Here is a 26,086-nt window from a genome sequence, read left to right as displayed (position 1 = left end):
AGTGACGGCTCTCCTCTGTTCTGACCCCACAGTGGTGGAATGAACTCCACATTGAAGTCGGGACACCAGAGTCACTGCCGCAGGCTGAAAGCCCACCTTTTAAGACTACAGCACACGTACGCACGCCACTTACTGCATCCCACTTCCTTTAAAAGAAACTTAGGGCAAGTCAAGTCCATTTGTTTTTAGAAAACATTTTAAGAGTGTTGACCAAAATGCTTAATTGAGAAAATAAAAAAAATATAGACTAAAAGACTCCATATTCCTCACTTTACTCAAAGGCAGTCGTAAAGAAATGACAGGATTAAATAGTGGTATTAGATGAAGGACTGACAGTGAAGATCTAACTATTCCTGAGTCTGGGAGCAGCAGTGGAAAATGCTGGGCCAACGTTGGACTCTATCAGTGTAAAACCCACCGAGAAAGAGGTCTAAGGACGACTAAGCTGATGCCAGCGCATGTGGAGTCTCACATAAAAGAATCTTAAAATCAATTTCATATTTCATGGTTAACCAGAACAGGGAGGATAATGCAGGGGTGATATGGTCTCTCTTTTTGGAACCAGTGAGGAGTCTGACTGCAGCATTTTCAACTAGCTGCAGGTGAGTTCCACATAAAGAGATAAAAGCATGTAAGATGGTCGACACAAAAAGGTTTCATTTTCGATAAAGACCCAATGTGGAAAAGCTACTACTACTAACAGAATTTGACAAATTTTTAAAGCAAAATCAAACAAGATTTCTTATACAGTCTACATACGGACAGACATATACTGTTCACCCCTAGTGCTACTTGCAGGACCAATGATGAGCACCACATTTCTTCAGAATAGTGTAGTTTAAAGGGATAGTTTAGATTTTTTTTGAGATGGGGCTGTATGATGTACTACATAGTCGGCAGTTGGCACACCCCCATTTTGGAGAGGCAGCAGGGGTAGTGGTGCAGGAAGTTGTCAGCAGCAAAATGGATTTTAGCCACTTCAAAAAGGTCTACCTAAAAAATCATATAAGTTTAAGTGTATGCTACATTTAGAACATTTTCACTGGTTTAACTGCCAAATATTGCTCTCTCCAAAGCGACTCCTTTAGGAAAAACACTCATTTTACATCCTAGAACACAGCTAGTTTACCGAAGCCACACAACAACACAAACAAACTAACTGACTAAGACAGTGGAAGATGCGTTATTTCCATGTTCTGCGAGGTAAAACTACTGTTTTTGCCAAATGAGTGTGGTGGATTTGGAGAGATATATAATATCTGGCTTTTATAATGACAAATTCTCATCAGAAAAGGCTGTCTGACAACAAGGTAAAGAGGTGGAAATATTCTAAAAATAGTGTACAATTAACTGAATACTGTTTTTCTTTAGGTGTTTTTTTTTTTTAGGTGGATTAAGTATGTTTTTCTGCTGATCGGTTTAGCTTCCTACACTGGTTCTCCTGCTGCTTCGCCCAACTACGCCATATACTTTAAGTAGTAATACACTGTCTGTGATAAGCAGCTCATACAACCTCACATCAAAAAATCTGAACTATCCCTTCAGCATCATTTTAAAAGGAAATCACTGAGTTCACCAAAAAGACACTTTGAAGCTTACCGTAACTCCAGACGTCACTCTGATGAGTAAACTTCCTGTAATGGATGCACTCCAGGGCCATCCATTTGATGGGCATCTGCCAGGCAGAAGCATATCATGTCAGTATTATCTACTACATGCAACACCATTATAAACATTCTTATATTTATTTAAAGCAGCAATATGTAGCAATCGTGCGCCTAAAAATGAGTACTGTAGTCCAAATAGTGAGTTGGAGCCATAAAAAGTCCTCCTCCCCAGACTCAGTGAAGCTAAGGCAGGCTGCAGAAACACTGCAGGAGCATAAATGAGTGCAATGTTATAATTTGACTATAACGTGCAGTGCTGTAAGTTGATCGGCTGTTAGTAACTGTCAGTTGTCTGTCAATGTAAAGTTAAGCCCGTTATTCTCAAAATAAAAGCCCACTGCTCTGAAAATACACACCGGAGTTTGAATTCAGTCGCTGCCTGCCTTCTGCCTGCCAGACTCCACGTTATATATATCTGCTCCCTCTAAAAGACTGTTAATCATTTCTTATGACTCGTGAACAGACACTTACTCATTCTGCGAACATTCAACATTAAATTTAACTCTAGTTAATGTGAAATGAGCAAGCAAAAACAGCCATTCTGGGAATTTCAAAGGGAGACACCGCGGTTGTGAGGTTGTAGTCAGAGTAGTGAGTATTTCAGCTTGGCGTGTTTCCTTAGTTTCTGATGATGTATTGTGGTCATTTCAGGATTTATTACTGTAAATTTCTCCCTTAAGTGAAATTAATAAGGAAACACAAGTTTTGGGTTCAGTGTGAAACTTGGATCATTGGTTGAAGAGAGAGAGGAGAGGTATGACAAAATAAAGGAAAACAAAGTTTGATGAGAGAAGACAAACACACACACACACACACACACACACACACACACACACACACACACAAGCTCCAGCTGTATTGGAATAAGGTGGGGCAAATGGCAGGACCGTCTGGGATGCAGCTTAACACTGTGATTAGATCTGAAGGCCAATTCTATTGATTACGGTGTTGGAGGCTGAGGGGAGGGGCATGTCGAAGGTTAGCCTGTGTCTGTCTTTCTCTCAGTGGAGGGGATAATACCAGAACACTCAGCGTTGACACAAACCATGATGGACACACTGGACAGGGGGGGGTGAGAGGGGATGAAATAGGCTTTTCTGAGACAAGAGGGCTTGAAAACAAAATATAAAAGGATGGAGAAAGATTTGAAGAGGCCAGAAGCCCGTGTACAGAGAGCTCCAAGGACGTATTTGTTTACTACGTTTTAAGGTTTGGAGATCTCCATTCCCCAAAAGTAAATAAAACGGTCCAATAGAGCAGAATAGTATCTCACTGACTCCACTAAAACTGTCCTTTGTGATAGGCTAAGTTCCTCCCTCGGGATATAAAACCCTAATTAATGTTAATGCCCATTGTTTTCTTTTACAACGTGTCAATGGTGTGGTCCAAAATAGTAATTCAAGAATATTGTATCTCAATGAGCCTTGGAAACAACAATACATCAAACAGCAGATTATAAAAACAGATAACAAGGTCACTAAATGCAGGCTAAAATGGTAATATTGTACATATTAATACAGTACAAACTGATAATGACATGGAATTCATATTAAAACATTTATTTATTACAAATGTATATTAAATTTTAATCTTTAAATGAATAGTGTGACATTTTGCTTTTACTTTCTTGCCAAGAGTCAGAGAAGATCAATATCACTCCTCTCTGTTGATTCAATATACGGCTACAGCCAGCAGCTGGTTAGCATAGCTTATAGCAAAGACTGGAAACAGGAGGAAACAAATTAATCTGGATCTGTCTGAAGGTAATAAAATCCAACAACTAGCACCTCGAGAGCTCACCGTGGATTATATCTATTTTGCTTAATCCAGACAAATTCAAAGTCTTTAGTCTGCACTAATATGACAGTTGTGGGTTTATGAGAGGGATGTATTTGCTGGACCAGTTTTTTTTTTTTTTTGTTCTGAGAAGCTGTAAAAGCTGTTTGTTTATTTATGGTATTATTCGTCTGCACTGTAAAACCAAATGTTCACATTAATTAGTTGTAATAAGTTGTGAAAACTTAAAATTTGTTTAGAAGTTCAACTAACTTTAAAATGTTTAGTTGCAGTTGAATTTCCTGTCTTTTGTGTTTACTGAACTAATATTTTTTAATCAATAAGAACTTTACTGAACATGAAATATTGGGCTTTTATATGTAAAATGACTCCATTCTGTACTGTAAAAAAAAAAATAAAGTTGAGAAAACTCATAATTTCAAGGCAACTCTCTGCATTAGATTTCCAAGTTTTTAATCAAACTCAAATTCTTAAGTTCTGTAAAAACAAAATTTTTGCCTACCTATATACTTTTGAGATAATTTGCTTTTCTTCTTTGGATAAACCTGAATCTTTGAATTTTCCCCACAAATTGTATTTCAGTGAGATGATAACCTGAACCTTGTCATTATTTGGTGCTGAAAAATGAAATGAATTAAAAATATGTTGACTTTTTGCAGTGAAAGGGGTAAATGTCAATTATGAGCTGCATTTACTGAGAATATCTGAGTTGCCCCAATCGATTATTTTAATTTAACTGTAACCAAAGAGTACATGCAACATCACTTGTATTTAAGCTCAGATAACCTGCAGCTTTTCAGTTTATCAATTGAAAAAACTGTGGCGACCGATTGCCTCATTTTTTTTGTGTGTTTTCAGTGTGATAGTGTAAATTACATGCGTCAGAAAGTGATGACAGGATTTACCTTTCCTCCATCTGCATTATATTCCTTCTCATTAACATCCAGCAGGCGGGCCAGGCCGAAGTCGGTGATCTTGATGTGGTTGGGAGATTTGACCAGGACATTTCGGGCTGCCAGATCTCTGTGAACCAGCCTGCGCTCCTCCAGATACATCATCCCCTGCAACACACACACGCAGGCAGCAATTATTTATTATTGAGTTCATTTATACACAATACACCTCTCTGCAGGCATGAGCGTGCACTGGAACTGGCATTAACACACACATGCAAGCCTGACTCCTGTTCAACATCCCCATCTGTCTTCTTCATCATCATCATCACTATCATCACAACCGCCATCAAGACCCCATTAGAATTTCTATAATTATTCGTGTCATCATCATTACCACCACATTGTTATTTTTATGGCTATAATTCACATCAATCAACAGCTAGACTGTGGAAAAGCCCTCTTTATTGCCAAATGCTTGGCGATGCAATAACAGCAGCATCCATAAGCATCAAGCCAGAGGCAGGGTTTCAATTAAAAACAGGACCCACAGGAGTGAGAGATGTTGGAGTGAAACATTTCATTCAATACATTTATTGAACAATTAAGAAACCACCTCTCTGTTCTTTCTCCCTGCCCATGCTTTAATTAATAATGATTATCTGCCTTGTACAAAGGCAAATACATTTTTCTCTGATATTCTTAGATGTTCAGATTGAGTTTCCATGAGATAAAATTAGAAAAACGCATTTCTTATTTTGGTAAAAAGTACAGATAACCCCTCAAAACCACTTTAAACATACAACCCCAAATTCCAGAAAAGGGGGCATTACGTAAAATGCAATTGTGTGAAATGTAAATACAAACAGAATGCAATGATTCAACTTTTTGACCTATATTCAATTGTATATAGTACAAAGATAACAATATTTCATGGATATTTCCAATTTCCAAACTTGTATTGAGTGTTGTTAAAAGAAAAGGTGATGCATCGCTCCTGTCTCAACTTTTTTGAAATGTGTTGCAGGCATCAAATTCGGAATGAGTGTTTATTTACAAAAAAACAATAAAGTTTATCAGTTTGAACATTAAATATCTTGTCTTTATGCTGTATTTAATTGGATATGGGTCTAAAGGTTTTTGCAAAACTTCCCCAAATTTTTGGATTGAGGTTGTTGAAAGCAAGCGAAAAGTTGAATGCACGCACACACAAACAAGCACACTTGAATTAGACATATATTTCTTTCTCTGTTACTAATATTTTCTTTGAAATGCAAATGTTCAAAATAAAAACAGCATTTTTAGTAATAATAAGTAATTTCTACCTACAGCGTCAAACTAAAACTTTCTGTCAGCCTTCAAAAACCAATACGAGCCTCCCTCATAAACACACAGAACCACACTCTCACACATACTCACAGATGAATAAAGTGGGTATCAGAATTTGCATCACCACAAAAGCAGACAGAAAAGTTCAGTCTGACACAAAATGCCAATAATGTCCTCAAGCTACAAGAGAACAGCTCCGTGTAGTTGTGTAAAAGCTTTGCAGAGGTGAATCTTGTGCTACACATCTACAGTCTACACTGCCTATTGTGCATCACTGCAAGAGTGGACCTGAAGAGAAAGAAAGATCGTATCTGAAGGGGAAGGGAAAGGAAGGTGGAGGGGGAGGAGGGGGGACTATTTCAAATTGGACGAGCAATAACAGAAGCTACTTTGTTTGAAGTGGCGAGAGCACAGAAAAACAAGGCCTTATTTGAAACCAAAACAAATTGGATTTAGCTGGAATGGGCTGGAATAAATGGAGGCGTGGATGGAGGTGGGGGTGGAGAGAGAGAGAGAGAGAGAGGGAGGAGAGGTGGGGGTAGGCGGGGTTGAGTGGCGGCAGTCTAAGAGGTGAGATTACATTGGTAAGGCTATAATCACACTGCCTCATTTGGCTCGCTCCCAGGAGGGAACACGCGGTTCACACACACCTGCACACATGCAGCTCACACGCAGATGCACCTGCATGTGTGTGTCTGTGATGTAAGAGAGTGGAGGCGGGAATACAAAAAAAGACAAAGACAAAGAAAGTGCAGACTTTAGACATTACATGACCTAAATGAAATGAGTGATTATCCCACACGCCTACAGTACACACTGTTACAGAACACACATCCTACTTTTTTATACTTACATCAATTCATATGTAAGAAATAAGTCATGTATCAAAATTTAGTTTAGTTAGTTAAAGTAACTAGTTACTTTTCTCAAAGAGTAATTGGATTTAGTGATCTGAATTTAGTGGAACAAAAAACCTGCTATTTTTTTTTAAATTTTTTTTTTGAACACAACTTTTTGTGTTCTGGACCAATTTATTTTTGGTGGAAATTCATCGAATGATTCAAAATTAATTGCTTGAACCAGAACCAGAACATGGTTCCATGTTGGTTGAAAAGGCCTAATTAGAGATTCTGGATGGCATGTTTCACAGATGGTTCTAGGTGTAACCCTTTATATAAGGGTCTATGTAGAACCCTCGGAAAAGGTTTCAGGAACTAAAAAGGGTTCTCCTATGGAGACAAGCCAAAGAACATTGTATGGTTCTAGGTAGCATCTTTATTTCTAAGAGTGTGGATCTCATTGAGATACCTGATTGTACTCAAGAGTGATATCTGCACTCATTTATTCAGATTATGTGGTGGATCTTGTGGTGAATCTTGTGGCCTGGATTTGGGCTCCCAAATGGCAGGATATTAGGTCAGAGCACGCTCCAGATGACCGATAAGTTGCAGCAGGCTGAATTGCTATTTCATTTTCACTTCATTATTCAGTCTGACATCATGTTTACAACGCCTGTCTGATTGGATGGATGGATGAACAAAGATCCTGTTACAATATGCCACAGGCCACAAACAAGATGGTGGTGTTGGAGACGTGTTGTGATTTTACTGACAGTAAGCTAAATTTGGCAGTCTCATCAGTTCATGTCATGACAGATAGATTAGATGATGAGCGGCAGACTTTCATTCAAGGAAAAGTTTTCTTTGTGCTTGTTTGCTCAGATTTTGTTTTCTGTGTCTGTTTGTTAGTTTAGCGCTTCCAAAGTTAAATCAATGTTAATCGTTTCAGAGAGATGCACAGCGGAGCTCTAAACTTAAAGTGCCTCCTATAACTCATTGAAACAGGAAATCTGGAAAAGTGCACAACACTATCTCGCTGACAGCATTCAGTTTGATGTTCAAGTAGCCAGTAATTGACTTTTTTAAAAAACTGCATTTTAACTACATGTTTGCTTGTAGTAATACTATTGCTGGCCCGAAGCTCAATAAGCTCTTGTGAGCCAAATGTTAGCTCAGCTGCTAACCATTGCTGCCAAATTGGCAATATGTTACTAGATTTATAAACTCCTGGCAGCTTTATTTAAGTGACTAATAAAAAAAAATATATAGACCATTTTTCAAACCAATACAACAACGAGTACATGTTGAACGGCCAAACATTTGGTAATAAATGTATAGTACAACTTATGCATATTTTTGCCACTTACAAGTTTAATCCAGAGAGGTCTGATCCCTTCATTTGCCACGCACAATCTAAATGTAACAAATATTTGTATGTAAATAAGTTCAAGACTGTACCTGCTGGCACGTAAAGCCTTTAGCCTATTAGCCAAAACCTAATAGTCCTAAAATAAACAGCTGAGTGTCTGACACTTACAGTAACTAGGTTGGCTCCAGTGTGACCTTTTTTGCTGAAACATGCATCACCTATGACAGAAATACACATAGACACTGGAAAAAGGAAGTGTGGGGTTTGGATTAAAGAGCAGGCCTTTTGACCACCCAACCATACGCACTGCTCAGGTCACTCCTGGCTACTGTCCGGTCAGGAAATGAAATGGAGGAAAGGAGACTCAGACTGGTTTGAACAAAAAGGAAATCAGAGACTGCTGTGCAGAGACCTGCTCCACTGTAACACCCCAGATCAAGCCACTGCACACGACGGGAGGAACATGTTCTGAACTGACAAGACGCAACATGCAAAACTCAAGCAAGACGAGCGGACGGCTCTGTGTTTACGTCAATGATATTTGGTGTTCAAACAAAGTCAAAATTAATAGACAGTGTTTCCCAGATGAGGTCGACAATATTATCATCACTATCCTGTTGTTCTTGTTGCTGTTTACATGCAAATTCAAAGAATGCACACCAGAATAATTTTCTGGTTGTGTATATGTACATTAATAACCATATATTGACACAAACATCCATTTGGACTCATCGATGAACTGATTAGATTTTTGTCGTCAAAGGCAGGTCACTGTGACCTCATGTCCGTCCCACTCTTCTTATACCAAACACGAGATTGGCTCAACTGTCCACTTGGGCTTGACGATAAACTGACTGGAACTTGCAGGTTAAAAGTCAGGTAACTGTGTCTGTCCTGTTCTTGTGAATCCGATATCGCAGCAACAACTGGATGGAATTTAATCAAACTTGGTGCGAACATCCATTTGGACTGAAGGACGCTGTCGGCAGGACTTTGCAAATCTGGCAGTTCTGGTGGCATTGTGGCAGGTGCTTCACCATCAGTGGCCTGGCGGGGATCCACACTCTACTGAGTGACCTCTTTTAGTTTTATTTTGTATTTTATTCTATTTAATTTGATCATACTCTGAATTTAATTATCCGTATGTATATATAATGTGTGTAACATGTAGGGACTATACTTCTCATTTCATTCTGCAGCCCTGTGTTGTATTAATGATAAATAAATTACCTTGATACCCTGATGTTTAAACTCAAGTGACATGTGAGGAAAAGTGACACTAATGTAGACAAAGAGGATGCTGATCAGCATCTAAACACACTGAGCGATGATGTGTGACTTTCATTCTTCTCTCTGTGGGTTTTTTCCTCCCTCCAGTGTTTTGTCCAGCAGGCATCACTCAGCTTGATATACAGAGAGGGTAGAACTGAAAAGGCGAAAGGTTGGGATTTGAGGTATCCCACGGTGGCCATCGCCCACTGCTCACAAATCATCAAGCCTATGTGTGTGTGTGTGTGTGTGTGTGTGTGTGTGTATGTCATGGTATACTCTGCCAGGTTTCTGACAGATTCTTATTTGTACATAAATCGTGCCCGGTAATCTCCTCAATTTTCGAGACAATTAAGCAGTGGAGGGAGAATGGATGGCTTGGCAACCCGTGAATTTTAATTTGCCAGCACAATGAGATTGAGAGGGGGAGGTGATGGAAGTGTGCAGGGTGGGAAGTGGCTGCAGACGTGCGTGAGGAACAAACTTCTTTTTCTTTTTCTACTCGGTTGCTCCCATTTACTGCCCTCCCATGTGGACACGATGAGAGCAACTCACTGCCAGAGGTTTGTAATTGCAGCAAAGCTGGATGTGACAGCCAGGGAGATGCCAGTTGTGGTAGCTGTGTTTCAGGTGATCCTGCCACCAGAGAAAAATCCACAGGCCTCAGGCAGACTCTGTTATGATCACACCTCTAGAAAAGGGCTGCTTTCCAATCAGTCAGGGATCAGGCCTGTGCCCTAAAACTATGCACAAGAAGATTTTACATGGAAAAGCAAGCCAAGGAAAAAATCTCAATGCTGGGAGCAGAAATGTGAAGGCTCTGAATCACACAGAATTTCAGGGAAATACAATCATTACCATACAAACCTATGTGGCAGACTATCTTTTCTTTTAGTGTTTTTGCACGCTGGAAGAGATCAACCTTCACGCCATATTTGTATTTTCATTTACCTGAACTGCATGAGTAAAATGCTGTTTCATTCCAGTATCTCGATCAGTTTCAAAGTCTTTAATCTAGCTGTGAAAACAGGCCTTGCATGTAAACTTCAACAACTCTGACGTCTCTGCTATTCATCATTATGATAAACTGTTGTCCATGCGGGACAGTGGGTGCAGATGTTAGCCTACTGACTCCTGCTTGACTTACTGTACTGTTTGTGAACCCTTAAATGGACAAGCACATATAGAAAATGTAAGAAATATTTTGGAAAATTAATTAACTGCCATTCTCTAATGTATCTGGGCTAAAATGGCACAATTTCATGTTTTTCTTTTTCTTTTTCTAATGACCTTTAGTGTCCAATTTACACCCTGTATCTCCTGAGGTACATTACCCATTTACTGTGGAATATAAAATTAACATTTTCCCCTTTTGTCATAGTTCATTAGCATTAATTATAACAGTTATATCACTATGTCTTTTTTATGTGAAGCACTTGGTGCGTGTAATTTCTTTGTTGTAAAGGACTTTGGTCTGCATTTCTTGTACAAAAGGTGCTACAGAAATAAAGTTTACGATTATTATTATTATAGTTCATGTGCCAACTTTTAAAACATTTTTTAAACTTCAGTGTTTTGCATATATAGTTTTAAAAAAGTGGAAAAAAGAACAACAGTTGTTCACATATATTTAGGACGCTGGAAACAAATGTAATCTGTGAATAACAATGACTTATTAACATTTATAATTGAAATATGTCCTGTTCTTGTACTACCCTCTTCCTTGTGGTTCTTGTACACTATCATTATCCTATCAGGTGGCAAAACTGCAGACTGTACGCCATTTCTTAAACTATAGAAACTGCTGACACAAATTCCTGTTAAAAACGTGTGTAGACTGATGAATTAATCAATACTACAAATTTAAGAGTGAACTAAAGAGTAATCAACATTTCAAACCTTCATATTATTGATTATCTGTAGCGAACAGGGCTCAGAAAGTATATCTGTGAGCGACTGTCCCTGCTTCATACCCTTATCTGGGCAATACTTCCTCCAGAATACAGAAACCATATATAGATAGATATATAGATATAGTTTACCCATTTAATACCCCTCTTCCCAGCCTGTCATATGACTGTATATCCTCCAGGATGCAGAAACTGTTTAAGGGTTAAAGTAAAGAATTCAAGCAGTCATTCTTTAGTGTAAATAGTGCTGCAGAAAATCACATTTATAGAAGAAGAAGGGAAGGTGAAGACGGCATGAGAAGCGCTACAGGCCTGTATGCAGGATGCTTAACTGCCCCCTCACCAACCAGAAGAATTACTGCTCTGCCTGAAAATATTTTGACCTCCCATCACGGTAATTTATGCTTATTCCACAGAGTCATGCGAACAAAACCTGAGTGGACGGGATTGTCTTCAGAAGTGTTTTGTGAAGACAGATTTTGGGGGGGGGGGGGAAGGAGTGGCAAAGGGCTGTGAAGATTAAATCAATAGGAGAAGAGCGAAGAGAGGCGGCGCCCATTTTTCACCGCCTGGCACTTCCCACTGTTGTTTATTCTGGCAAGATAGACACACACACACACACACACACACACACACACACACACACACACACACACACTAGCACACCGAGGAAGCTGTCAACACACACGGGCAGTGCACACACACACACACACACAGAAATCTATAATCAAGTGATTCATCCTTATTGAATGTTATTCATGAGGAAACACTTCTAATGAGATTGAACATCCTACAGAGGCTCCTTAAACCTCTTGTGTGTTCTCCTTTTTTAGTGTGCGTGTGTTAGGTGATTCATATTTATTTTCATTATTTGGAATCAAAACTGCTCATTTAGTAGCTAAAAAAAAATAAAAGGAAAAAATAGAAGTTTTTTTTAGAATATTTGAAAAAGAAAATGGTTTGAGGATGTGTTAATGGGATGCACCACTTTTTGTTATTTTTGCCATAAGTTTGGCAACTGCTTGGTTACTTTGGCATCGTAGGTTCTCTCATATTTAAATGGATTCTGACGAAAGTGACAGCATGTATTGTCTTCCTGGCTGCTTGATTGCACATACCTTCTAAGATTCAGCATTTATCCACTAATCCTGCTTATTCATGTTACTGAAGACACAAAGTAGATGTATTTAACATTATACAACACAGGGTTTTTTTTTTTTGCTACTCATAAAAAAGCAATATTGAAATTATATACAGAAACCAGGCTGAATAAATAAAAATGAAGCAAACTATTTTACATAGCGGAGTGCTGAGGATGAATTAAAGTCACACAGCCTGAGGGAAGAAGCTCCTCTTCACTCTGGTGGTACAGCAGCAGCACTTCTGTATCTCTTGCCAGAAGGTGGCAGGATGAACAGGCTGTGGCAGCTGTGGGTATTATTTTTTATTATCCATTGGGCTCTGTGCAGATGCATCACCTCACCAATATCACTGATGGGTACCAATGATTTTCCAGGCGATTTCAATCACCTGCTGCAGAGTCCTCCTGTCCTAGGCCGTGCACAGGGGGGCTGAGAGCGGCGCATACAGCCCTGGGGGGTCTGGTATTCAGTAGAAGAGTGGAGGAGGTGACACCGCCAATGTATAATGTAATACAGCATGTTAATTAGTGAGCTCTGATGATAATTTTGAACTCCAGGTTAGCTGTATTCACCTACTTCTGGTCTTTATGCTAAGCTAAGCTAATGAACTCCTGGCATTAGCTCTGTAAATATGATACAAACATGAGAGTGGTATCAATCGTCTCATGTCACTCGCGTATACTCACATTTAACTGACTCAGCATTTTGGTAGGTGTAAGCTGTTACAGTGGTGCCACACTCGACCAAAGTGAAACTTGTGTCTCCTGCAAATATTTAACTTAAAATAATAAAACTTTATTATTGCATTTTAGTAAATGAATTCTTGAGTCATGGCCAAAACCGTGTTTTGTGAGGTCACGGTGACCCTTTGAATTTTGACCATCAAAATCTAACCACTTTGTCCTTGAGTCAAAGCGGACATTTGTACCAAGTTCGAAGACGTTCCTAAGATGCTACATTCTCACGAGTGGGATGGACATGAGGTTACAGTGACCTTGACCTTTGACCACCAAATTTCAGTCATGCCATCCTTGAGTCCGACTGGTCATTTGTGCACAGGGCGTTCTTGAGATATCACATTCACAGGAACGGTATGAACCAAAAAAACATAATACCACAGCTGTTGAAAATCAGAGGTCCTGCAGCATACAGCTGACTGTGCACAAAAACGTAACCTGCAGCAAGCTTCAAGCTCCAAGATCCAAGCAGCCGCATGATTCAATCCAGGTTTACGCCTGATGTAGATGATAGAGCCTTGTTTCTAAGCAATAAGCCATACTATGATAATACATTATATCACCTAATGCTACACCAAATCTCAGTGAAATTTACTTTGATTAGCTTTTCACTTAAAGGATGTCAGTTTCATCCTTTAAGTGAAAAGCACAGTGCAGAACACCAGACCCATTAAAAACATGTAATTACTGTGAATGAGTGTAATTTTATTCTGAACACTGAATGCTCAGCAGCAAGAGAGCATGACTCATCTGTGCTGTTTTTCTCTTTTATTGTACAGCCTCTTTGGCTCACTTTAACTGGTATGCCAGTATTTCTGGAGGGCACAGGATGTTTGGTGTCTGTCTATTTTGCGTTATCATATTAAGGGATAACGGTGCGGTTTTATTGGAGGTTGGTGACACCAGTGCAGCATCTGCTTGACGTAGTACATGTTTAATGTATGGTTTGGATATAAAAAGATCCCAGTGGGCATCGGAGAAGGTGAATCACTGTTTAAGGAATGAGGTGAAACGAATCAGACCAATGTGGAGGAGAAACTGAGAAGAAGGGGGCGAGGAGGGGAGGGAGGGGTGATAACACAATAATGATGAAAGCAGTAGGCTTTCATTTCATTTTGAGCTCCCATGTCAGAATGAATTTACAAAATGACATTAGGGGGCAGCTTGAATATGAACAATTTGTCTGAGCTCAGACTGTGTTAGCAGTGCGTGAGGGGAAACCTTGTCCATATACATTTATTCTCTCTGATGAATGCGTAATGCAGATTCTGCTGCCGTACCTACAGCATAGAGGTGGGTTAGTCCCCACACACACACAGACACACAGACACACACACACACACACACACACACAGACACAAGCACAAACACTCTCGTCACATTTAATTAATAATCAGATGGTAAAAGACTTGTACTCATTAAAGAAAGGGATAAACGAATATAGATCTCATATTAAAAAGTGTCTGCAATATTCAAAGTGGTTTTCAGGGATTCTCGTATTGCATTGTGTGTCGGAGTGAATGCATAATATATCGTGCCTTCATCCTTCTTTGTTTGCCGACTAAAATGATTTAATTTTTATCAGAATATTGTGAGAATGAATGAATGTTAAGAAAATTTGCCAAACACTCCTCTTTCCAAGGTGAAATAAAATCAAATCTTGCGAGACGCACCGGTCTCTAGAAATTAAGTTAATGCTTGAGTAAACTTCTTTTCTTTGAAGTCAGCTTCTTGAGTCTTAATATCTGGCTCAGCCCTAACATTCTCCATCAATAATCTCAGCAGAACATTTCTGAATCGCCTCAAATAAACAACCAAAATGTGTCAAACTAACTATTTGATTTATGGGGCTATTTGGGAGGAGTACTTATCCTGAGAGTTAACATTATACATCATCAGTACACAACAGCCAATAGCCAGGTAATTATGTTGGATGAAAAGTAGTTTAAATGTGTTTAATATTCCAATAAGACCTTTTTGTTAAACTGTATGAGCTTTAAAGTAAGATGCATAAATGTGCTGAAATATCAGAGGACCAACCTTTTCAACAAATACTGACTGTATCCTTAAAAAGCATTGTCTGACATGTGGCACCTTGTTATGTGGAATTAAAAAAGGCTTAGGCTATGGATTTATGAAAACATTATTTGAGTACATCAGGGCTGAATAAATTTGTTATAAAGCTTAATATAAATTGGATTATTACAGGGAATTCTCAGGTTATAAGCAACTTAATCAGAGTTCTCACAATGGGGATATGATTTCACACTAACAGAGCCAATAAACTGTCTTAATTTTTTTTAATCACCTACATTGTGAGAAGAAAGCCTAGTCCTATTACCTTGTTCATTAGTTTTTTTATCCCAGACTTACCGCCCTACTTCCCACATCATACGGCCTCCAGCGTGCAGCACCTACTGTTTGTTTGTCCCCCTTTAAACTCATTGCCAAACATAACACCCAGATGGTGTGTACCACACACTATAACTGGACGTTGGACTGCCTTACAAACACACCACAGACAGTTTGGAGTGGAGCAGATTTACTCCAGTCTGTGTCAAACACCGGAGCCCCCCCAGGGCTGTGTGCTCAGCCCCCTCCTGTTCGCGCCGTACACCCTTGGATGCAGGCCCCGACATGGACAGAGCTCTGTTGGGAACTTTGTGAATGACAGCACCATCGCCATCCAGATTTCAAAGAATTGTGAGAATTCATATTGCGAGGAAAGCAACGGTCTTGCAGGGTGGCTTGCAGAAAACAACCTCCTGCTCCACACAGGGCCAGTGTGAGCGATTTAATGACATCTATCGGTGAGCTTGCACACTGCAAAAGCTTTGCATCACTCTTCCCATTGAAGCATGTTGTGGAACCTGCAGAGGCTGCAAAATTCACACAAAATGCTAAAGGCTGAATCTAGAGCCAGTGTCCAGTTGGTCCCTTCTGGGATACTGAACATGGTGGTGCAACATGGTGGCCTCCAAAAAGGACACATGCCTTCTAAATCTTACACGCTAAATTCCAGTGCCAAGCTAGAGAAGTGATAGAAAGCATGTTGATGGAAACATCCCAAACTGGCCTGCGGATGCACACGGTCCAGGACAGGAGGACTCTGCAGTGGGTGATTAAAACTGCCCAGGGTATCACTACCCATCCACAGAGCATCAGTGACACAGATATGTCATGGGAATTTCAAAATAAAGATGAACAGTATCTTAAAAATGGCAATCGATATTTTCACTTTGCATCGATCATATTGGATTGTTAAACACTGAATCAATATATGGATCCAGGTCAATGTATAGTTACACCGCCTCTACAGAGCAGCTTCTTCTCTCAGACTGTGAGACTCTTTAATTCATCCTTAGCACTCTACCATGCAAAATAATTTTATTTTTATTATTTATTATCATTCACCCACTTACTGTATGTCTTTCTTGTATATAATCATTCTTAAGTCAGTAAATTAAAATTAAATATAACTAGTATCTGGTTATAAAACCCTGTGTTGTAAAACGATAAACAAATGAACCTCTGCGACTGACAGCTCCCATGACTGATAGATTCAACCCCTTCACAGTTACATGCATATTAGTTAACATTGAATAACTACTGCATACAATTATAGCAACAGCAGTGAGGATGGTTAGCATAACCCAGTAAGCTTAGGCTACTCTTTTTTATTATTATTATTATTTTTTTTTTTTTAAGGTTATTTTTTTGGCATTTTTGCCTTTATTGACAGTGACAGCTGAAGGTATGACAGGAAAGGGGGGAGAAGAGACAGGGGATGACATGCAGCAAATGAGCCGCAGGCAGGATTCGAACCAGCGGCTGCTAAAGAGGACTAACAGCCTCAGTATATGGTGCGCACGCCCTACCGACTGAGCTATAGGGGCGCCCATTTTATTATTATTTTTATCATAAAAAAAACAAAAAACTCTTTTGATGTAAATGTTGTGTGTGTGAAAATCTATTGTTCTTGGTAGGTCAGGGTTAGGGTTCAGGGTTAGGGTCAGATACTGAAGGACAATTCAGCTGGGGTGATGTTTGCTAGCAAGGAGGCTCAAAACAAGATACTCGGGTAAAAAGATTAGATATAACCCATCACTATTCCATGCCCATCTTCTTATAGTTATACTTCTTTCTCTTATAACAACTGGTCTGCCAGGGTGCCACCCAAAAAGGAAGCTGGCACACCCAAAAATCTGATGCAGAATAAATGTTAATTACAGCTTGAGTAAAACCTTTTGTTATTGTGCTCTAAGTATAATAACTGTAATTTTAAAAGAAACAAGCTTATTTTTAATCAAAAAAACCACTGTCCACCTGTCAAGTGCAACCTGCCTACTGATCAAATATATCCAAGTCAATACATATTCAAGTAGCTGTGATCCCAGAGAGCATCATGGGAGTTTAGCAGTGTAACAAACAATGCAAAGCCTGCAGCTAATGCTGGAACATTTTAGAGACCAAATAGCCTTTAGTTTGAAAGGAATGCACAGAGGATTTAGAGTCTAAACGGCAATTTTGGGAATGCTGTGCAGATTAGTTGTTATTAAATGTGCTGTGACATGTTTTGTGGAGGTGCACATCAGTCTAACCTACTCTGTGCTGTAAAGAAAATTAGATGTGATACACCCACAGTCCTTTTTTTTTTTTTTTTTTGGAGCTATGCTAGTGGTGAAGAGCAAAGGTCAATTTTATACGGTTCCCCACAGAGGGAACAGGTACTGCTGAACCTAGAATGATCACAGATAACAATGATTTGTAGAAAAATATCAAATGGCATGAAGTGGAAAGGTTATGTTTTTTCTTCTATGTAGAAAATGAGGGTGTGATTCTGTCGGAGAGTGGTTGTGTTTTTGCTGAAGAGCTGTCAGGCAGCCATCACTCTAAATGGGATTCAACCTCGTTCCTGTAACTGTCACCGCGGCAGCTGAGCGGGGAATGACCTCACTTGGCCGCGGCTGTTGAAGTTAACAATCCTGCTGTCACAGAATTCATATCTGCTGCTTCCAATTGGATAATCAAGTCAGAATTTGATCTGAGCTCAGTTCATGAATGTGATCAGATGGTGTGGGATCTGGCAGAAACGTGATGTTTGTGTCCAGCCAGAAGTTTTAAAATAAAGTTTCATCAATGTTTTTTTTTTTAATGCCAGAGAAAGGAAGACACAGGGACTCCTGGTCACGTTGCATAATGTTATTTTCTTATGAAATTCAGCTGTATAATGGGAAATAAAAAATAAAAGATTTGAGGGACTGAGGGAGAAACTAAATGCAAATATCATCAACAATAAGCAGAGAATCCCCAAAACCTCTCTTTTGGGTTCTTAAAAGTATTTTATGCATTGCTCTAATTACTTTGCTAGTAGAACACATATTATCTCAAGCCTATTAAGCAGTTTAGGCACATCTTTTAGACTGGTGCATTTTAGCCATGAAGGGAGAACATTTATTCTCTATTGTACACATTAACAATTCTAATTTTGTTTTGAATAAGTAGAATTAATGTTCACATAAGCAGTACTCTCAATGAAGCAAAACGAACAAAAACAAAAACCTGAGACAATGAACAAGAGGAAGGCATGCGGAACCCTTTGCTTGAGAGAAACCCAAGAGTTGAGCTAATATTTGTGAAGCCCCTCAACCAGCTGGCTCTTATGAATGAATGTATAAAGGGTGTCCTTTGACCTCACCACCCACAGAGGGAGCGAAAGAGAGAAACGCTCGGGCAGAGGGAGAAATAAAGAACAATAGGACAGCAATGCAAATAAAGCAGATGCTGCTTTACGTAAGAATTATGAGAAATGATTTCTTGTTCGGCCAAAATCACAATTGTTGGCCTCAATACAAAGAAATGAATCTGAGGAATTCATAGTAATGGCCCTCATTATAATCCATATACAGCGGATGCCAGTTATGGTCACTTGTGCATAGGAAGTAATGACTGGTAATTTAAAGAGAGTGCCAGCTAAAACTGAAGTCTGTACAGTATGAATACATTAAAAACAGCAAGTCAGCAAGCACTTCTCCAGATGTTTGATGTTCTGAGACATGTATTTGGCTTCAAGGGAAATAGAATGATGTGTAGATTATTTTTTAGGTCTCTTTCCCCTAAAGAACATGTTTCAGCTTCAGTTTAGAATCAGAATCAGAATAATTTATTGCCAAATAGGATTTTACATACGAGGTTTTTGCATTGATGTATTGGTGCATAAAAATAAAAGCAGTAAGAGAAAATATAAAGAGGTGAAAGCCATGCTAGCAAACAGTCTGAGTGCTTTATAGATATACAGATTCAAAATGGTTTTGGCTGACATTAAGATGAACGCATTATTGCCAACTGTCATATTCGGGTGAAGAATTATTAATGAGCAAAGTTCTTGAGCTTCATCTAAAAAGTGAGTGTAAATGTTGTTCAATGGAAGATGGATACACGTTAATGTCTGCACACAGTCAAAACCACCAGACTCTGCTGAGGAAAAAGCTGAGTGCTCCTTTCTCAACAGGATGTGTGGATCATGCATCTAACAATAAAGCAAATCTGTCTGTATGAAGCCACATGTGATTCACCCATTTGACCAGAATCGCTCATCCGATCTACTACAAACTCGGTAGGTGTGTTGCTGAGGACCCAAGGAAGTGCAGCATTGACATGCAACAGGCTCATTATCAATAAATCTTGACTAAACAGTCAGCAAGACGTGCAATGTCCGCTTTACTTTCTGTCAGTCGTCACTTATAATTGAATTTCTAAATGTTTCTTCACTGCGTCCATGTTCAAACTACTGTCTGCACCACTGCTGTTAATGTCACACCACGGATCATCTAACATTTATTCAGCCGCTTTACATTTTCTGTTTACTTTCATGGCCGTGTGAGAGAGAAAATGGCTTAAACTACTTTTGCAGACAGTTGTTACAGAATTAATGATGATAAATATTGGGTAAATGTTATATTCATGGAGTAATAAACAAATAATCGAGTTGTTGGCTTAACTTTCTCTCTCAGCAGCTGTTTATAGGTGTCAAGTAATTTGAGTGATAGCTGTAAGCAGTCAGCAGTTTTTGAAAAAGCTGCAAGAAGCAAGACCAGAGGCCAAGAAATAAGCCAATTCCAAACAGATACGCTTTGAACTTGAACTAATGTTATTGTGTAACCACTACAGCACACGGGTAAAATTCGAAAGGTCAGAGCTGTCAGATCGTTCTTTAAATTCTGAGGTAATATTGACAACACTTGGCAGTCAGTTCTTTTTGTTTTTCCACAATTTTGATGTTGTCAAGTGTTTGGCTGAACTGTGACATGAGCCTCTCTGGTAAACAAAAATATCCTCATTGATTTAAGGAAAATCAAATGAAATCAAATAAATAAAAATGCACACCACACTGGACTGTGCTTCAGTGCGGAAGAAGTGGAGTTGGTGGCTAGTTTCAAGTTCCTGGGAGTTCACATACCTGAGGGCCTGACCTCCCACCTGGTCACGAAGGCCCAGCAGCACTTGCTTTTTCCGAAAACCCTGAACCGCAAGAGACTTCGCCAGAAACGACTGACCGCTTCTCCTGTTGCACTATCGAGAGCATGTTGACGTACTACGGTCTGGTACCCCAGCTGCACTGCTGTGGGCAGGAAGGACCTGCAGTGGATAGTTAAAAGGACTCAGTGGATCGTTGGCTTCCCACTCCCAAACCTAGGAGATGTCCACTTGAGCCATCACCTCAAATGTTCCTCTAAAATGATAAGGGACCCCTCACTACCCAGAACCCCCTTTTTCACCACCTTCCCTTCAGGCAGACTCAGCACCATCCGCACACGGACCAACAGGTCTAAACTAAAGGGCAAATGCCGTACTTCATGGCTGTTTTTATCTACATATTTTATTGTGAAATTCTTTGCCACATTTATATGACTATTTATACTTATATATGTTTTTATTTCTTTAATATATACTCATACTGCTAAGTGGAATGCTGCCAAAACAAGACTCCCGTTGCTTTGTAAACAAGCTTGCACTGACAGAGAAATATGCACTTGTTTATATTTCTTTCTGAGAAACCTTCCTTTATAATATCTGTCATTTCCTTACATTCACTCTCCAATTCTGTGACTGAGAGGAGGTTTATGCTATGAAAGTGTGAGTTGTGTCTGTGTGTATATATTATGTATAAGGTAGGAGCAGGAGGAGGCATACAGAATAGGTCGGTGGAGGGATGGCAGCATATCATCAACATCTATGGCCTGACGGGGGCTTAGGGGTTTAGGTGAGGTTGGGAAAAAGGTAGAATGTGCAGAGTAACACATTTAAGATCAAACAATAAAAGGACACATAGCAAAAAAAAGAGCAGCTATATATATGGAGAGGGCAAAGAAATACATACACTCAGCAAAACACATCCGTCTTCCCCTTGTTAATAGAATCATCTCGCACTGATAGGTCAATATGAAAGACGACGCAATGGTTCGGAAAGGGCGTGTTTCAGCAACTCACTCTTCATTTTCCTGTCTGTCTGTGTGGGGGGGCACCAGTTCACCAAATTCTAAGTAAAGTCCCCGTATGATGCAGGGACTTTTGATGCATCAAAAAAATCCTCGAGGGCCGTTTTCGCTTTCACATCACAAAAAGGATGCAGGATCTAGAGCGGCTGAGTCAAAGTTCACGCAGGGCAACAGACGGAGGAACAGTGTGCCATCCAGCAGCCATTCCTGGCTCAATAAAATGCCCTCAGTCTCAATGATATGTTGGAGGCTTGTTTTCCATGCCAATGAAAAAAAAAAATCCTTGGATATCAGATCAGTATCAGTTACCTAAACTGAAACTTTGCTTTGGCTTTTAGTCTAAATAAAACTTCCCAGGTTGACAAAATGCTATTATGTGGTCAGTGTGATAAATTAAGAGATATCTGTTACAACTCATCTGTTTAAAGGTAACACTTGGCCTGGATTTTCCGCTGATGTGATTTTAATTTCAGATAATGCTTGATTTTTGCTCTCTATTATAAAGATTAAGCACTACACGGCTCGGACTTACTTAAGCTGTAAGGTTTCGGGGGTTAACTCAATAAATGATATCAAGTCCCTTATTTCTCAGCCTCTCTCTTTTGGTGTGTCTCCTTTTTTTTTGCTCTTACACATGATTAAATATTGAATACTGACTGGCTATTTGTACTCCAGTCATGCCATCTGTGTGTTTGCTTGTCTCATAGATATAAGGTTGGGGCCACATTGCTCAGTGTTGCACACTTGGTGATCGCTGACCCACCTGGCTATGAGAGTGCAGGGACTGCCAATTCGTGCAGCAAACACGCAAACACACAGGTCGAACGCATGTTAACAACACAAATACATGACATTAATGTTGTTTTCCTGATGGGATTATAACGTGGAGAGACAGAGACAGAAAGTGACAGGTGGGGGGGTGGGGGGTGGGGGGGGGGGGAGAAAAGTCATGCCTGGAACAGAGAAAGGTGTTACTTTGTGTGTGTGCAGATTGTGCAATGCAGCCTTGCTTACTGTCAGCTTACCACTACAGTCACTGCAGCCACCCTGCCAGCATGCGGCTGCGCCAAGCCCCCACAGGCACCTTTGGGATCAGGTGGCAGATTCGTAACACACGCCAACAACATGACCTTGTCCTGGAAGGGCCCACTCAAACCCAGTGATGAGGGCAACAGAGGCCAATGGGGTGAGTGGGAGTGGATGAGGAATGAGACACCAGATGGATATGTTAATGTACTTGGCATGCTGTAATCTGCTGCTATCCCTCTCTGTCTTGCTCTTTCTCTTTTCCAGCCTGACTGTGCCTCCCGTCCTCTCTTTGCCAATGAGTACACATGCAGCAGAAAATGTCATTCTTAAAGTGCCATGGTGGAATATATGACTGGTCAGCCTCTATCAGCAGCCAAAGCGCTGCAGCCACATGATCAGGTCTCTGGCACAGACCTGCTTAATTTGTGTCCCCTTCAATTACAGTAGCTTGTAATTTGCAGTGATCAGTAAATCACAACAGACGGAGCTAAGCTTGCTAATTAAAGCAGAGATTCAACCAAATATCTGCTAAGTGGTTACACAATAACATGCTAAAAAGACTAATAATAATTACAGGAGGTGCATTTGAATTTAAATTCAAAATATTCCTATTCTGTTGTAGGCCATGTCCAAAACCATTACTTTTCAGGTAATTAAAAAAGACACTTTTTAAAATACAAACACCAATTAAAAAAAAAAGGTGGGACTTTATGGAAAACGGGAATAAAAACAGAATGCAAGGATGTGCAAACTTTTTTCGACCAAAATTCAATTGGATACAGTACAAACCAAAGACATTTAATGTTCAAACTGATTAACTACTGTTTGTTGTAAATATACACTCATTTTGAATTTGATGCCTGTAATATGTTCCAAAGAAGTTGGGAGACGGGTATGTTTATCACTGTGATACGTCACCTTTTCTTCTTTAACAACACTCAGTGAGTTTTTTGGAAATTATGGACACTGATTGTTGAAGTTTTGAAAATGAAATTCTTTCTCATTCTTGCTTGATATAAAACTTCAGGTGCTCAGCAGTTCGGGGTCTCTGTTGTTGTAGTTTGTGCTTCATAATGCACCACATATTTTCAGTGGGAGACAGGTCTGCACTGCAGGCCAGTCAGCCTAATACCTGAACTCATGCAGAATGTGTCTTGGCATTGTCTCACTGAAGTAAACAGAGGCATCTCTGAAAAAGACGTTTGGACATCTGGATGGCAGCATATGTCGCTCCAAAAACCCGCGTGTACCTTTCAGCATTAATTGGGCCTTCACAGATGTGACGGTTAGCCATGCCAGGGACACTAAGACACCACCATGCCATCAAAGACGCTGGCTTCTTTGTACTGTATCCAGTTGAACACAATTCTAAAAGTATCTGCAAATCATTGCATTCAGTTTTTATATACGTTTTCCATTTAGCTTCACAAGTTTTTTGGAATTGGGGTTTGTAATTGAAGACTGCATCATCAGAGTTGGGAGCTCTTTTTAAAACTTTTCATTTGTTAAATATTTGTAAAGCCCCGCAGACAGAAGTAAAGGGTGATTGATTCATGTGAAAAAAAAAAAAAGTAGATAAGAGGTTCCTGCCTGACAGTGACGCTGTATATGTATAGTGCGCCTTTGTGTTCTTACGTGTAATTAATTAAAGGCCCCTCCAGTGAAGTGTAGTGCAGTTGTTTCCACTTGGTGTGATGCATGACAGTATGTAAGCAATTAAACAAAGTAATTAGGAAATAACAACTTTTCCTGATGTGCACATGCTATAATTACAGGCATCAAACAAAACCTACAAAATTGGTTTTTTTTTGTTTTTCGCAAGGTGCTAAAATGCCTTTCTGAAAATGGTTTTGTTAATTAATTTGTTGACACGCTGTTATAAAATGTTTGCACGCTGATGATAATGTGTAACTATGATTTGTGTGCATGGAACAGGAAAATAATGAAAATAAGTGAGCAAAGTGCAAATCTTATTTGCATGTAATAAGCAATACATTTATTTGATTGATGTAGCACAATTTGGTTGTTTGCTTGTGTTTGTGTGTCTGCAATTTTGTATGTTAAAACTCTTTAATGCAATGAGACCAGAGGTACTTGGGGATAAAAAAAACAACTGGTTAATTTATATGATTTTTTGAAAGCGCTGCAAAAAGAAGCTTATAAGCTCCTATAAATTAAATAATGTTGGCTTACTGACCAATTAAACAATATTATAAATGAATCACCATCAGAATGTCATACACATATAGTACGTGGCTCACTTTAATGCAGAATAAAGTATGCAGTGTAAAACATACACACAAATCAACACAAATTCCCTGTCAAATGAATGATAGAAAAAGCGATAAAAAGCACACACAGCGTATAGTGTGGTGCTGTCTACCAACCACTCAAAGAACCTGATAAACTAAAAAGGTATTCAAAGAGTTGAACAAAAAAGGAGACGAAAAACAATCGTATCCGACCTCTCAAGGAGACGAGCCATTTTATATTCAATCAGTTCTGGCTTTGGCCAACAGAAAATATGTTTAGAGATGTCTCACTCTTCTCTCCTTTCTTCTCATGTCTTGCCCTGCGGACTGTGGGCCATAATAATAATCTTAATTTATTATCTCCATAATCACATAATCTGAAACTTAGTTTCAGCTATGCCATCCACCTTTTAAAAGGTGTCCCATCTTCTTTAATTTATTTTGTGATTTGCTAAATTGAAGAAATGTTTTCACCTGAAACTGAGGGCTAAGCTGCTGATGTAGTGTATATCACAACTGTATATCAGGGTGGGGAGGGTTAATTTAAAACTGTATTCAGATACAATTAGTAATTACTTAAAATCATTAACCTAATCCAAGTATGACAATATTGAAGTAGTGTAACTAGATTACTTTATTATTTTATTAGGTTTATTAATTATTTGTTGTGCTATTCCACAAATGCATGTTTAGCTTAACAGCAGTTATTACGCACTTTTAAATGTACTTTATCAATTACGATTTTCTCACTTCACACTCAAACTTCAAGTAAACTATTAAACCTATTCTGGGGCTCGTGTTTTTGCCCACACACCATCCTGGTCACCAGCATCACCACCGAAAGACCCCAAATATTTGATTGTAGTAGTAGTAGTCGTAGTCCAAGTATTAGTACTGACTTTTTAGCTAGCTAACTGGCTGTGGTGCTAATAATGGTGGTTGCTCTGTGTAGCTAAAGTTAGTGGTTGTTCTGCATAGCCAACATTAGCAGTCATTCTGCATAGCTAACATAAGCGGTTATTCCATGGAGCTAACATTAGTGATTTGTTTGCGTAGCTGATGTTAGCAGTTGTTCTGTATGTAAGCGGTTGCTCTGTATAGCTAATGTTAGCAGTTTGTTTATGTAGCTAATGTTAGCAGTTGGTGTTTCCTGTAAACATTTCTTCAGATTAGATTTTGAGTACTTGGGTGATGACAGCATTTTCACAACTGAAGGCAGAACGGTCACTGTGTTGAAATTTGCACCCAGTTAAGTATTTTTCATCAGTAGCTGTAAGATTAGCTGGTTTTACTTGTGACCAGATTTGTGTTGTGAGACTTGTGTGGTGTTGTAATCCTGTTGATAATCTCCATTT

At 39.3% G+C, this 26,086-nt stretch overlaps 1 protein-coding gene across 1 annotated transcript in view; it reads right to left on the bottom strand.

Moving 5' to 3' along the window:
• erbb4b (erb-b2 receptor tyrosine kinase 4b) overlaps window positions 1-26,086 on the bottom strand; it is a 459,675-nt gene that overhangs the window by 21,637 nt on the left and 411,952 nt on the right. The window contains exons 21-22 of the mRNA XM_084725337.1: window positions 4,370-4,525; window positions 1,600-1,675 (exon numbers count right to left, since the gene is read on the bottom strand). Of these exons, the coding sequence (XP_084581463.1) occupies window positions 1,600-1,675; window positions 4,370-4,525 (232 nt within the window). The remainder of the gene's footprint in view (window positions 1-1,599; window positions 1,676-4,369; window positions 4,526-26,086) is intronic.

Source organism: Lutjanus erythropterus, chromosome 8 (genome assembly GCF_056507025.1).
Source record: "Lutjanus erythropterus isolate fLutEry1 chromosome 8, fLutEry1.hap2, whole genome shotgun sequence".
Classification (NCBI taxonomy): Eukaryota; Metazoa; Chordata; class Actinopteri; order Lutjaniformes; family Lutjanidae; genus Lutjanus; species Lutjanus erythropterus.
Note: the sequence above shows the minus strand (reverse complement) of the source record. Positions and strands in the feature narration are given on the sequence as shown.